Consider the following 13,615-nt stretch of genomic DNA (forward strand, 5'->3'; position numbering starts at 1 on the left):
AAAAAAAGTCAGCTCCTCCCAGCAGGATACACCCGCCTTCAGGCTCTGAGGTAGTCAGTTTAAGCTTAGTGTCTAAGGAGGTGGACGGGTCTGGTTTGCTCCAGACCAGGTCTTCTGTTTTTTGTTTTCCTGGTTAGGGACGTGTTAGTTTTTTATTCCTTTTTCTTTTCTGTTTTCAGGTGGGGACTCAGGGACTGCGGTTCCCTGTTTCCCCATTGCGAGTGAGGGGGCACAGACATTGTGTATATGCACTGTTAACCCCCCCCTCGCCAACAGCCAGCGCCTGGGTGGTACCTCATGGGTCCGGGTCCCCCTATGTCTCTGCTCGCCTCGCTCGCGCATAGCAGCCAGGCGTAATGCAGGGACCATAAGCTGACTGAAGACTTCACTGAAGACTCCATTAGGTAAGTTCTTCTGACTGAGGTAAGTACTTTCCCTCCCTTTTTCTCCATAGGTACAGAGCTCACAACCTCTGAGACCCCCTGTTTTTGGCCCACCTTCAGTTTATGGGGCTGGTTTATACAGGGGCTGCATTTTTTATTGGGGGAGCAGTGGCACCTAAGGGGGCATATATGTAGGGCGTGTGTTTTGGGGCACTTTACTATGTTGTGTGTGTGCTTGGTTCTACTACCCCAGTGCCTTATACGCGGCTGTCAGCCGCGGCGCTGTTCGGGCCAGCGCTCTTAGCGCCGGCTAACTATCGTTTTCCCTCAGCGCCTTATTCGCAGCTGACAGCCGCGGCGCTGCTACGAGCCGAGCGCTTCAGCGCCGGCTTACTTTTACTTTTGCCAGCCGTCTCTGCCGGCGTTTAGGCCGCCCGCCCTATTCCCCCGAGCGCTATGCGGACTTGACATGGCGCTCGGGACATGGAGCGGGTGCACCATGACGGTTCTTCTTCGGCCGTCTGTAGCTCCGCCCACTGGGCTGGAGCTCTCAGGGGCGCAAAGCAGCGTCCAATCAGCACAGTGGGCGCGATTTTTCTATGTGAAGGGGCCGGTTACCGTGTGCCTTGCTTCTGGCACGCCCCTCCCATCCTATTGGCTGGCCTCTTCAGTATCTCTGACTGCAGGGAGTGGGTATTCTCTGCAGCTATCGGGACGCAGTCTAGGGGAGAAAGTTCATGGAACAGGTCTCCTCTCTAGGGCTATTCAGCCGCTACTCCAGGTTTCTTCCCTGACCCGGTATATGGCTGACTTGACCCAATTCTCCCGTTCCGTAGCTGAGGCCTCACGGGAAGTGGTGTCCGCCTTTAAGGGGTCTTCTCTTGCAGGACCCCTGGGAGGGCCGCTTCTCGTATCCTGGTACTCCACGCTATCACAAACGTGCTAGGGGTGCTTCGTCTGCATTGAGTCTTCAGATAGACGAGAGCGTTCCCCAGCTCTCACACTGACTTTGATGACATTCTGGTATCCGCAGGGAGACATCCAGACAAGAGGTTCCCAGGAATCTAGTGGTTTCTTGGGCGGGGTTCGCCCTACCCTCTTTGTTCCCTCCTCTTCCGCTCCTTCCCAGGGTGCTGAGGAAGATCAAAGCAGAGGACGTTCCCGCCATTCTGGTAGCTCCAGATTGGCCCCGAAGGTCGTGGTACGCCGACGTAGTCAGGCTCCTGGACGACACTCCAGCGCCTTATGCTCTGCTGGACTTACTCACTCAGGGTCCTCTTTGCCACCCCATTTTACATTCTCTACATTCGACGGAGTGGCGGTTGAGACCGCGGTTCTGAGGGCCGCGGGTTCTCTTCCCAGTCATTCACACCTTGCTCAAGGCTCGTAAGCCCTCCTCCGAAAGAATTTACCACCATTCTTGGAGGTCTTATCTTCGTTGGTGTGCGGCTCAAGGCTTCTCTCCGGTAACTTTCTCGGTTCCCGTCTTCTCTCCTTTTTGCAGTCGGGGTTGGAACTGGGGTTGTCTCTCAGTTCCCTTTAAAGGTCAGGTTTCGGCCTTGCTATTCTTTTCCAGCGGCCTCTGGCTTCTCATTCTCATGTCCGGACCTTCCTTCCAGGAGTAGCGCACTCTGTTCCTCCTTATCGGTCCTCCTCTCCTCCTTGGGACTAGAAATTGGTTCTGAGTTCCCTCCAGGGTGCACCCTTGGAGCCCCTTAGAGAGGTGTTTCTCCGCCTCCTTTCTTGGAAAGTGGCGTTTCTTGTGGCTATCACTTCCATCCGGAGGGTGTCTGAACTGGCAGCTCTTTCCTGCCGTTCTCCGTTTCTGGTGATCCATCAGGACAAGGTCGTTTTCCGGCCAGATCCTTCTTTTTTGCCCAAGGTGGTCTCGGCTTTTCATCTCAATGAGGACATTGTCCTCCCGTCCTTTTGTCCTGCTCCCTCTCATCCTGAAGAGCACTTACTACACAAGCTGGATGTAGTCCCGGCGGTTCGGGCTTATCCTTCCATCTCTCTTCATTTCTTCAGTGTGATTTCTTTTTTGTCCTTATGGAAGGTCGTCGCAAGGGACAACCTGCTTCCAAGGCCACCATTTCTAGGTGGATTCAGTCCGCCATTTCGGAAGCCTATCGCTGCAAGGGGAGGATTCCTCCTTTCAAGGTTGTGGCTCATTCTACCCGTTCTGTCGGGACATCCTGGGCTCTCCAGAATAGAGCCTCGGCCTCGCAGATTTGCAGGTGGCTACCTGGTCGTCTTTGCACACTTTCTTGAGGTTTTACCGAGTTCACACTTTCGCATCGGCTGATGCCAGTCTGGGGCGTAAAGTGTTGCAGGCGGCAGTGGATCGGCCGTCTGCCTGATTACTTATCTGCCCACCCAAGGGACGGCTTTGGTACGTCCCACGGTCTGTGTCCCCCAATGGAGCCGATAGAGAAAAGGAGATTATTTAACATTTACCGTAAAATCTCTTTCTCGAAGGATCCATTGGGGGACACAGCTCCCGCCCTTTTTGGGATTTTTCCTTTTGGTTCTCTGTCCGAGGGTGTGTTCAGTTATGTTTTTTCTTCTGGTTCTCGGACACTTTTGGGTCTTCTTGACCTGACGGTCTCCTCCTATTGCTCTAGAACTTAAACTGATTACCTTAGAGCCTGAAGGCGGGTATATCCTGCTGGGAGGAGCCAACTGTGTCATACCTCCTAGAGACAGCAGCATACACCCACGGTCTGTGTCCCCCAATGGATCCTTCGAAAAAGAGATTTTACGGTAAGTGTTAAAAAATCTCCTTTTTGCCGACATCCGCGAATTATGTACAGGACACGATACATGGGAACATACTTGTTAACCAGGGCCACCCAGCGAGAAAGAGGAGGGGTAGTAGTATGTTTTCAGGCCATAATAAGCCCTTACGAGCACAGAAAAGCTGACCACATAGTTTCTTTGTGCTCCGTTTATTCAGCGGTGGGGGTCATTTTTCTTTGACCATGATCTCATTCGGTCAGACCCCTAAACCTCCATAGATCCCACATGCAAGGCTTAACACAAGAATAATTCATCAATGTAACATCTAGGAACCCCACTTTAATGGACCGTCCTGACCTACAGAGACCAGTCCTTCAGTTAGTATGGTGCTTTATGGCCAGAGCTGATATGAGCTGTTCCTCTCTACTAGAGGCAATTGCAGAAATCCGCTTCAGGGGCTATAGGCGCCATACTAAAAAGAAAAGAGAAAACCTTTACTTCCTCTATCAATACAGTTTCCCCATTACTGATGTCATTGTCCTTTTTTAGTGGGGGTTTGGATAAGTTATGGCTTATATTTGAGCTGTGTATTGGATGCATGGTCTTGGATTATTGATATTAGAATCTTCTGTGACGATTACTTCTCCCTCCCTTACAGATAGCTGACTATTATTATGAAGAGCGGATTTGTATGCTACGCTGCGTCCTGCTGCTGCTGACCTACTTCCAGGATGAAAAGCATCCGTACAAGGTAAAGTAGGACATTAATTCTACGAAGAACATAACTAACTGAAAAGCTTATTATTAGTATGAGCGTCCAGACAGAGTGTATTCGAACCAGGGTTCCCCCAACTGTTGCAAAACTACAACTCCCAGCATGCCCGGACAGCCTTTGGCTGTAGTTTTGCAACAGTTGGAGCATCCTGGTTGAGATACACTGTGCTAAGTAATAATAGGGGTGCGGGGGTTACATAAAAAAAAAACAAAAAAACTGATGCCCACCTAGCCTCGGTCCCCGTAGATCTGTCACTGATCCCATTCTCCACCTTGTGGTCCTGGTCTCTTCTCTGTGCTCACGACAACCAGCTTGTTCCAGGACCTTTCAGAGGACGCAGTGGTGTCATGTTTCAGGCCAGTGATTGGCTGAGCAGGAACGTCCTGTAAGTCCCATAAGACACCGGACTGCATGGAGGAGAACGGGACTGGGGCATTAGGTTTTTCCCTGTGCCCGGTACAACATTAAAAGAGAGATCCAGTGCTGAAAAACATATCCCCTATCCTAAGGATAGGTATAAGTTTCAGATCGCGGGGGTCCGACCGCTGAGGCGCCCCCCCCCCCCCCCCCCCCCCCCCGCGATCTCCTGTATGGGGCCCCGGCAGCCCGCGGGAAAGGGCGTGTTGACCACCGCACAAAGCGACGGATGACACGCCCCCTCAATACAACTCTATGGCAGAGTCGGAGCGCTGCCTTCGGCAATCTCCGGCTCTGCCATAGCGCAGTATTGAGGGGGCTGTCGGCTGCCGTTTCGTGCGGTGGTCAACATGCCCCTTTCCCTCAGGCTGCCGTGGCCCCGTACAGGAGATTGCGGGGGCCCCAGCGGTCGGACTCCCCGTGATCTGAAACTTATCCCTATCCTTTGGATAGGGGATAGGTTTTTCAGCACTGGACTACCCCTTTAATGGGGAGATGTGACAATTGCTTACTTGGGATTACTTGACGACATTCAAATGCAAAGTCAGTGTTTCCCAACCAGTGTTCTTCCAGCAATTGCAAAACTACAACTCCCAGGATGCTGTGAGTTGAAATTTCACAACAGCTGGAGGCATTCTGGTTAGGAAACACTGGTCCAGACAAAGAGACAGATTTTGCATTGATATTAAAGGGATACTCCACTGTTTTTGCGCCATCTTGCTTACATTATGGGTGTCAGGTCCGAGCATTCCTAGATGAACAGTTTCCTGGAAAGTGGATTGGTCGTCGTGGGCCAGTTGAATGGCCCCCAAGGTCTCCCGATCTGACCCCCTTAGACTTTTATCTTTGGGGTCATCTGAAGGCAATTGTATATGCTGTGAAGATACGAGATGTGCAGCACCTGAAACTACAGATACTGGAAGCCTGTGCTAGCATTTCTCCTGCAGTGTATATAGTAGTATATAGCAGTGTATACGGATACTGGAAGCCTGTGCTAGCATTTCTCCTGCGGTTTTGCTATTAGGGATCGACCGATATCTTTTTTTTAGGGCCGATACCGATAATCTGTCGATCCCTAGTTGCTATCAGTGTGTGAAGAGTGGGAGAAGAGGGTTGCATTGACAATCCAACACAATGGGCAGCACATTGAACACATTTTATAAGTGGTCAGAAACTTGTAAATAACTCATGAAAGAAGAAAGTTACGTTAAAACCAAGCACATCCTTGTTTTTCTTGTGAAATTCCCAATAAGTTTGATGTGTCACATGACCCTCTTCCTACTGAACAAACAAAAGTTGGATTCTAAATGGCCGACTTCAAAATGGCCGCTATGGTCACCACCCATCTTGAAGTTTCCCCCCTCACATATACTAATGTGTCACAAACAGTAAGTTAATATCACCAACCATTCCCATTTTATTAAGGTGGATCCATATAAATGGCCCACCCTGTACTATAAACTTTTGCACGATATTGTAATTTTTCGACTTTTACCTGTATACGGTTGTCTCTGAACACTCGCAAGCAGATCTTTATTGGAGATGTTCTGTGTTGTCACCTATAGAAAGAATTCAATGACTGCATGGATATGCTGGAGCGGGAGGACTTGATGGGGAAATATCGCAAGCACTTTGAAGATCTGTGCAAGCAAGAAGCACCCACGTGGGAAACGCATGGGAATCTTATGGTAAGTCAGCGTCTTTAGTCGTTTGCTTCTTATGGATGATTGACACAAATCATAAACCACATCACCTAATGCAAGTTCATCTTCATATCCAGCAATAGAATCAATACATTATTGGCTGCTCCCTGGTTTCTTACTCTCTTTGCACAACACTGGTGTAGGCTGAAACAAATTTCAGTTTGCCAACGGGTCCAGATGGCTGCAGCAGCAACAAAGGAGGTTAAAGGGGTATTCCAGGAATAAACTTTTTTATATATATCAACTGGCTCCAGAAAGTTAAACAGATTTGTATATTACTTCTATTAAAAAATCTTAATCCTTTCAGTACTTATGAGCTTCTGAAGTTAAGGTTGTTCTTTTCTGTCTAAGTGCTCTCTGATGACACGTGTCTCGGGAAACGCCCAGTTTAGAAGAGGTTTGCTATGGGGATTTGCTTCTAAACTGGGTGTTTCCCGAGACACGTGTCATCAGAGAGCACTTAGACAGAAAAGAACAACCTTAACTTCAGAAGCTCATAAGTACTGAAAGGATTAAGATTTTTTAATAGAAGTAATTAACAAATCTGTTTAACGTTCTGGAGCCAGTTGATATATAAAATTTTTTTTTTTTTCCTGGATAACCCCTTTAATTGTAGCGAATAGTTAGTAGAGGTGCAGGTTGCAGTCCTAAACATTGTGCATGTCTAAAATCCACAAACATTTCACGGTTAATTTCCACTGATTTATTCTGTTTTTAGACTGAACGTCAGGTGTCCCGGTGGTTTGCGCAGTGTCTACGAGAGCAAGCAATGCTGCTGGAGATCATCTTTCTCTATTATGCCTACTTTGCCATTTCCCCCTCCAACCTACTGGCGCTTACTAGGCTGTTCAAAGAGCAAGGATTTGGGCGTAGACAACAAAATCGTCACTTGGTTGAGCAAAGCTTAGACCCTTTAGTAGACAGAATTGGGTGAGTGGTTCCTGGTTACATTGAGTGGTTACATTATGTGACTAAAGTAAGGGAATGTGCCCTATACAGTGGTCCCTCAACATACGATGGTAATCCGTTCCAAATGAACCATCGTTTGTTGAAACCATTGTGTGTTGAGGAATCCGTGCAATGTAAAGTAGAGGACAGTGGTCTCCAACCTGCGGACCTCCAGATGTTGCAAAACTACAACTCCCAGCATGCACGGACAGCCGTTGGCTGTCCGGGCATGCTGGAAGTTGTAGATTTGCAACATCTGGAGGTCCGCAGGTTGATGACCACTGGTATTGGAGGTTATACTCGCGTGTCCCCACCGCTCCGGACCGTCACCCCTGCCCTGGATGTCGCCCTCCATCGCTGTCCCCATGGTGTCCCCGACTCTCCGGGAAGGTCTCTGCTGCCTGGGAACGTCGCTCTCCGTCACAGCCATCACGTCGCTATGCACTCCGCTCCTATTGGATGACGGGACGGCGTGCGCGGCGACGTGATGACGAGGATGGAGAGTGCCGGCGATGCAGGGGTTCCTGAGGAGTACACTACGGAGTCCAGAGGACAGGTAAGTGATCGTCGGGACCACACGGGGCACCGTAAACGGCTATCCGGTGGCAGCTGAAGCAGTCTGCGCTGCCGGATAGCCGTTTATGCGATGGCCCCGACATAAAAAAGCATCGTATGTTGAAATGATCGTATGTCGGGGCCATCGTAGGTCGGTGGGGGGGGGGACACTGTATTGTTCTTAAAGGGGTCATAGATGTTTAATAGATGCAGGAACCACCTCTGGTACCTGCACCTGTGTGTGGAGAACGGGGTCTGCAACTCGCCCTGCGATGCAGCTTTGTCACCTTATGGCGAAATGTTTTCTCCGTGGCAGCGTTGTCCTCCACATAGATCCAGATCCCAGAGATTGGACCCACATTTATGACACATCCTGTGATTATGAGTTGGGGGGGAAAAACCCTTTTAAAGCGGTATTTCTATTATAAGTTACCCCCTATCCACAGGATTGAGAATATCAAGCTGATAGGTGGGGGTCTGACCACTGGGACCCCTACCAATGCTGAGAATGGAGGTCAGTTATCCCCCATATGGATAGTCAGAGCCAGAGTTACATTCATTTGTTATGGGGTTTCTGAACACAGCTTGTTATCCCCTATTCTGTTAGATGTTGAGATAACCCCTTTAAAGGGGTACTCCACTGTAAAAAAAAATTATAATAATAAATATTATATAATATTTATTTATTTATTATTATTAGTATATATATTTTATTTTTTTCAAATCAGCTGGTGCCATAGAGGTAAACAGATTTGTAAATGACTTCAATTTAATAATCTTAACCCTTCCAGTACTTATCAGCTGCTGTATGTTCCAGAGGAAGTTCTTTTGTATTTTGAATTTCCTTTCTGTCTCACCACAGTGCTCTCTGCTCACACCTCTGTCCATGTCAGGAACTGTCCAGAGCAGGAGCAAATCTCCATAGCAAACCTCTCCTGCTCTGGACAGTTCCTAAAATGGACAGAGGTGTCAGCAGAGAGCACTGTGGCCAGACAGAAAGGGAATTCAAAAAGAAAAGAACTTCCTGTGCAACATACAGCAGCTGATAAGTACTGGAGAGATTAAGATTTTTAAATAGAAGTAATTTACAAATCTGTTTAACTTTTTTCCGGGGAGTACCCCTTTAATGCCAGGATTGTTCCTTTATGTATCTTTAATGGCTGTTACCAGATACCAGACGTCCAGTGATTGGTCATGCATTTAAACATTTCTAATATTTGTATAAAAGATATTTTGAAGTTCTCATCCTGATGGAAGGAATCGACATGGATACTCTGCAGGACTACGTTCTGAAGGATGACCTGGAGCATCCATTTACTAACGAACAACAGTTCTGCAAGGTAAAGTCCGTCCGTATTTCCATGAAGATGGGCTTTGTCCTTTGTGCTGTTCATTGACCGCGTTTTATTAACCCCACAGGACATGGACAACATCTTGTTAACCTTTGGAGATATCCCTCACCACGCTCCTGTCCTCCTGGCCTGGGCTCTGCTGCGGCACACTCTGAGCCCAGATGAAGCGGCCACAACCGTCCGCAAAATGGGCAGTATAGCCGTCCAGCTCCATGTCTTCAAGTATCTGACAACGTTGCTACGAGCCCTTGGTAGTGGCGAGAATAATGTAAGGAACCATTGTAGACAAACGGGGTCCCATATGGGATCTGTAGTGTATCACCTGGATACCCCTGATTATTCCAGGTTATCCCGCATGTTGTACTCATCATACGTCTGTGACTTTTTGAGGTTTAATTAATAGGATTTCTCTAAGCGATGTATTTTAATTTTTCCTTTTTATATTGTTAGTGTACAACCAGCACCGCGTGTCTGTGCGTCTACAGTCTGCTGTGTTTCGCTTTGACTTCCATGGAGGAACATACTCTGGGCAAACAGCAGGTAAGACATAAAAAGATAAATTTCAGGAATTACTATAGTTTACTGACATAACCTTTATATCCGCTGTATGGAAAATCAAATTCAACAATGCTTTTTAATATAAAGTCATCCTGCAAAGGAACCTACACTGTAGGCCAGTGTTTTCCAACCAGGGTGCCTCCAGCTGTTGCGAAACTACAACTCCCAGCATGTTGTGGGAGTTGTAGTTTCGCAACAGCTGGAGGCACCCTGGTTGGAAAACACTGCTGGAGGCATTCTATTAGCCTTGGGAGTCACCGAGCAACATGTGCCATTGTATGGTGTGCAGCTTTCTACATTGTAGGTTTGTTAGATTTTTCCAGTTCATACACCTAATATAAATAGACCCCTATACACTGATATTGATGTGTAGTAATCTTGTAAGTCTTGATTCATTTTATAAATAATGGTCATTACCTTCCCAGGATATTATTGATACAGTTTGTCAAGTGATGACTGCCCCTAATCTCTCTGATCTCTTCTGGAATACCGTGAGTATGGGAACCTGGGCATAAATAGTACATCTTTGTTGGGGGGCACCCATTCTCCACTATAATAATTTTGTGTCAAAGTCAAAAGTCACATGTTTGTCAAGCAGGAAAATAGCATACGAAGTATGACACTATAAAAACATTATACTTGGTTTCAGAATGGTAAAAAAAAGCAAGGCAAAAAGGGAATTAGTCCAGCCTGCACACCCTCTATAGTTTTAGTGGGATCTGCAGACTTTTTGCCTGGCAGTGGTTTCACTTAGGGTCCACTACAAGGGGGAACCGAGGACTAGCATGACTGAGATTGTCCGACCAATACCACATTATCCCCATTGACATCATGGAGCATCAGTGCATCCCAGGGGGTCCCGAGTATCCTGTGGGAAGGGAGTGGCAGCTCCCATGCACAATGAATAGAGCAGCAGGCAGACCCCTCATGATCTTACACTTTGCCCCTATACTGTGGATGAGTGAACAACCCATTTATACCCAGCTGATCCTTGGTTTTCCTTAAATGGGTAGTCCAGTGCTGAAAAACTTATCCCCTATCCTAAGGATAGGGGATAAGTTTCAGATTGCGGGGGTCCGACCGCTGTATCCCCTGTACGGGGCCCCGGCTCGCTGGCCAGATAGCGAGTGTCGACCACCGCATGAAGCGGCGGCTGACACGCCGCCTCAATACAACGCTATGACAGAGCCGGAGCGCTTCGGCTCGGCCATAGAGTTGTATTGAAGGGGCGTGTCAGCCGCCGCTTCGTGCGGTGGTCAACACGTCCCCTTCCCGCGGACTGCCGGGGCCCCGTTCAGGATAGGGGATAAGTTTTTCAGCACTGGATATCTCCTTTTAATCTAGATTTATTTAAAGGAGAACTGCGACGCAACACTTTACACTTTCCCTGTGCCCGGGCTGCAAAAAAAAACAACAATCTTTTACTCACTTTCCTACGTTCCCCCGTTGCGCCGATATCTGCGTCCCTTTCCCCCGATGCTGTTCTTCTTCCTGCTTCTTGGGCTCGCTAACTCATACTGCGCTCAGTGTATCGCCGGCCGCAGTGATGTCCCGCCTCGGCCGGTGATAGGCTGAGCGCACTGTCATGTAAGTAGCCCAGGCCCCTCCATCTACCTTCAGCCCAGGCTCCTTACATGACAGTGCGCTCAGCCTATCACCGGCCGAGGCGGGACATCACTGCGGCTGGCTATGAGTCACTGAGCCCAAGAAGCAGGAAGAAGAACAGCACCGGAGCAACGGGACGCTGATATAGGCGCTATTATTTATTTATTTTTTTGCAGCCCGGGCACAGGGAAAGTGAAAAGTGTTCCGCCGCAGTTCTCCTTTTACAGCTTCCCCATTCATTCATGGGACGATTATCTATTCTTGGGATCGGTGGAGGTCCCATTGGTCAGCTAGTTATTCCCAATCCTGAGGATAGGAGATGCCTTGGGATCTTTGGATAATTTTAACTTTGCCTTTTTAATGGCATATTGTAGGAAATCTTATGGCATGAAGAACCTTAGTGTAAAGCCTCCTTATATTGTACCTCTGTCCTAAAGTGAAGCTGCAAAAAAAAAAACAAATAGATTTAATCTTGAACATGATTGTCACATTGTATTTCTCGCCTTTGTTCCTCCAGGATACCACCATAGGACTTGGCATCTTGCTGGACAGCGTGTGTACGATGTTCCCCTATCAGCTGGCTCCTCTTCTCCAATTGTTCACCGCTCTTGTCTCAAACAAGTCCACGGCCAAGAAGGTAAAAAGGCGACGGTGTGTCCTATATTTTCTGACACTTGACACTGCTGCACTGGATTCCAGTTGTGTTCTTTTGCCTTTTTCCAGGCTTATACCTTCCTAGATAAAATGGTATTTTACACCGAGCAGTATAAGCACAAGCCTCACGATGTCATGTCACACGATGATGAGACGCTCTGGAGGAGACAGACCCCTAAACTGTTGTACGCATTAGGTAATAACATAATGGATTTATATAGAATATTTATGTTGATGTCATCAAATCAATCTTTTATTTTATGACATCTAGTTGTATTTGTATTGGTATCAGCTCTGTTCTGGTATAGAGCTTCATAATTAATCCATTCTGGCTTGTGCAGCCGCCACCAGGATAGTCGGCGCAAATGGATTTATACAGGTCTCCTAATTTGTATCCAGCGCTCCCCCTAGTGGTGGCTGTAAGCAATCAAAATGTTATCATAAGGTTAAAAAAAAAAGTGTCTGTCTTCTTTACTTGTGTATCGTAGATCTCCTTTTTAACTTTTGCAATTTTTACTTAAAGGAGTACTCTGCCCCTAGACGTCTTATCCCCTATCCAAAAGATAGGGGATAAGACGCCTGATCGCAGAGGTCCTGCCTCTGGGGACCCCCACGATCTTGGCTGCGGCACCCAAAAAAAAACAACCAGTGCACGGAGCGAACTTTGCTCTGTGCCTGATGACTGGCGATGCGGGGTGGAGGTTCGTGATGTCATGGTCACGCCCCCTGGTGATGTCACGGTAACGCCCCCTCAATGCAAGTCTATTGGAAGGGGCGTGGCGGCCGTCACGCCCCTTCCAGTAGACTTGCATTGAGGGGGCGTTGCCGTGGAGTCACGAGCAGGGCGTGACTATGATGTCAGGAGCCTCCGGCGCTGCACCCAACACTCTAAAAGAACATTGGGTGCAACAGGGAGATCGCTGGGGTCCACAGCAGCGGGACCCCCGCGATCAGACATCTTATCCCCTATCCTTTTGGATAGGGGATAAGATGTCTAGGGGCGGAGTACCCCTTTAAGATTTGCTTTACACTCTTTTATGTAGTGGATTAGTCATCCTCTCCTTTTACTTGTGTGTTAGGACTGGGTCAGACCAACCTGCGTATACCACAGGGGACAATTGGGCAAGTGATGTCTGATGAACGTGGATTCTTAGTGCGCTGGGAATACTCGTATAGCAGCTGGACCCTCTTCACCTGCGAGATTGAGATGCTGCTTCATGTTGTGTCCACAGCAGGTGAGAAACACGTTCTCTCTGTCATTGTGTGTCAGTGACTGTATAGGGGAAAGCTCACAGCCCCTCATCTTCTCCCCAGATGTGATTCTGCATTGTCACAGAGTGAAGCCCATCATTGACCTTGTGCACAAAGTTATTAACACAGACCTGTCTATCGCGGACTATCTTCTGCCCATCACCTCTCGGATTTACATGCTGCTTCAGAGGTAGGAGGTCTGGATAGGGTGAAGCTGCTGCGCAAATGAATATATTTTAGGACTCTTTGATTTGAGGGAAAATGTGCAATTTCGATATGCGATTGACATATAATAAACTGGGAAATCCCCCAATTTCATGTCCATTCTCCCCATTTCACGTCTGTCCCCTATTTCATGTTCACACCTCCCTTTTCAAATTAATCCTTTCCATGTCAATTCCCCAATGTCACGTCATCCCCCCCCCCTCCATGTCACATTTCCCTCCCCCTTCATTCTGCATTTCTCCCCTCCCTTCATGTCACATTCTCCCCCCTCCATGTCATATTTCTTCCCCCCCATGTCACATTTCTCTCTCCCCCCCCATGTCACATTTCTCTCTCCCCCCCCATGTCACATTTCTCTCTCCCCCCCATGTCACATTTCTCTCTCCCCCCCCATGTCACATTTCTCTCTCCCCCCCCATGTCACATTTCTCTCCCCCCCATGTCACATTT

At 48.0% G+C, this 13,615-nt stretch overlaps 1 protein-coding gene across 2 annotated transcripts in view; it reads left to right on the top strand.

The window, feature by feature from the left end:
* Window positions 1-13,615, top strand: part of NUP188 (nucleoporin 188) — a 57,518-nt gene that overhangs the window by 7,423 nt on the left and 36,480 nt on the right. For both annotated transcript variants that reach the window (XM_056538170.1, XM_056538169.1), the window contains exons 7-17: window positions 3,781-3,873; window positions 5,880-6,002; window positions 6,736-6,947; window positions 8,749-8,860; window positions 8,940-9,140; window positions 9,323-9,412; window positions 9,856-9,921; window positions 11,553-11,672; window positions 11,759-11,885; window positions 12,769-12,924; window positions 13,004-13,130. In XM_056538170.1, the coding sequence (XP_056394145.1) occupies window positions 3,781-3,873; window positions 5,880-6,002; window positions 6,736-6,947; window positions 8,749-8,860; window positions 8,940-9,140; window positions 9,323-9,412; window positions 9,856-9,921; window positions 11,553-11,672; window positions 11,759-11,885; window positions 12,769-12,924; window positions 13,004-13,130 (1,427 nt within the window). The remainder of the gene's footprint in view (window positions 1-3,780; window positions 3,874-5,879; window positions 6,003-6,735; window positions 6,948-8,748; window positions 8,861-8,939; window positions 9,141-9,322; window positions 9,413-9,855; window positions 9,922-11,552; window positions 11,673-11,758; window positions 11,886-12,768; window positions 12,925-13,003; window positions 13,131-13,615) is intronic.

Source organism: Hyla sarda, chromosome 9 (genome assembly GCF_029499605.1).
Source record: "Hyla sarda isolate aHylSar1 chromosome 9, aHylSar1.hap1, whole genome shotgun sequence".
In the NCBI taxonomy this organism is placed as follows: Eukaryota; Metazoa; Chordata; class Amphibia; order Anura; family Hylidae; genus Hyla; species Hyla sarda.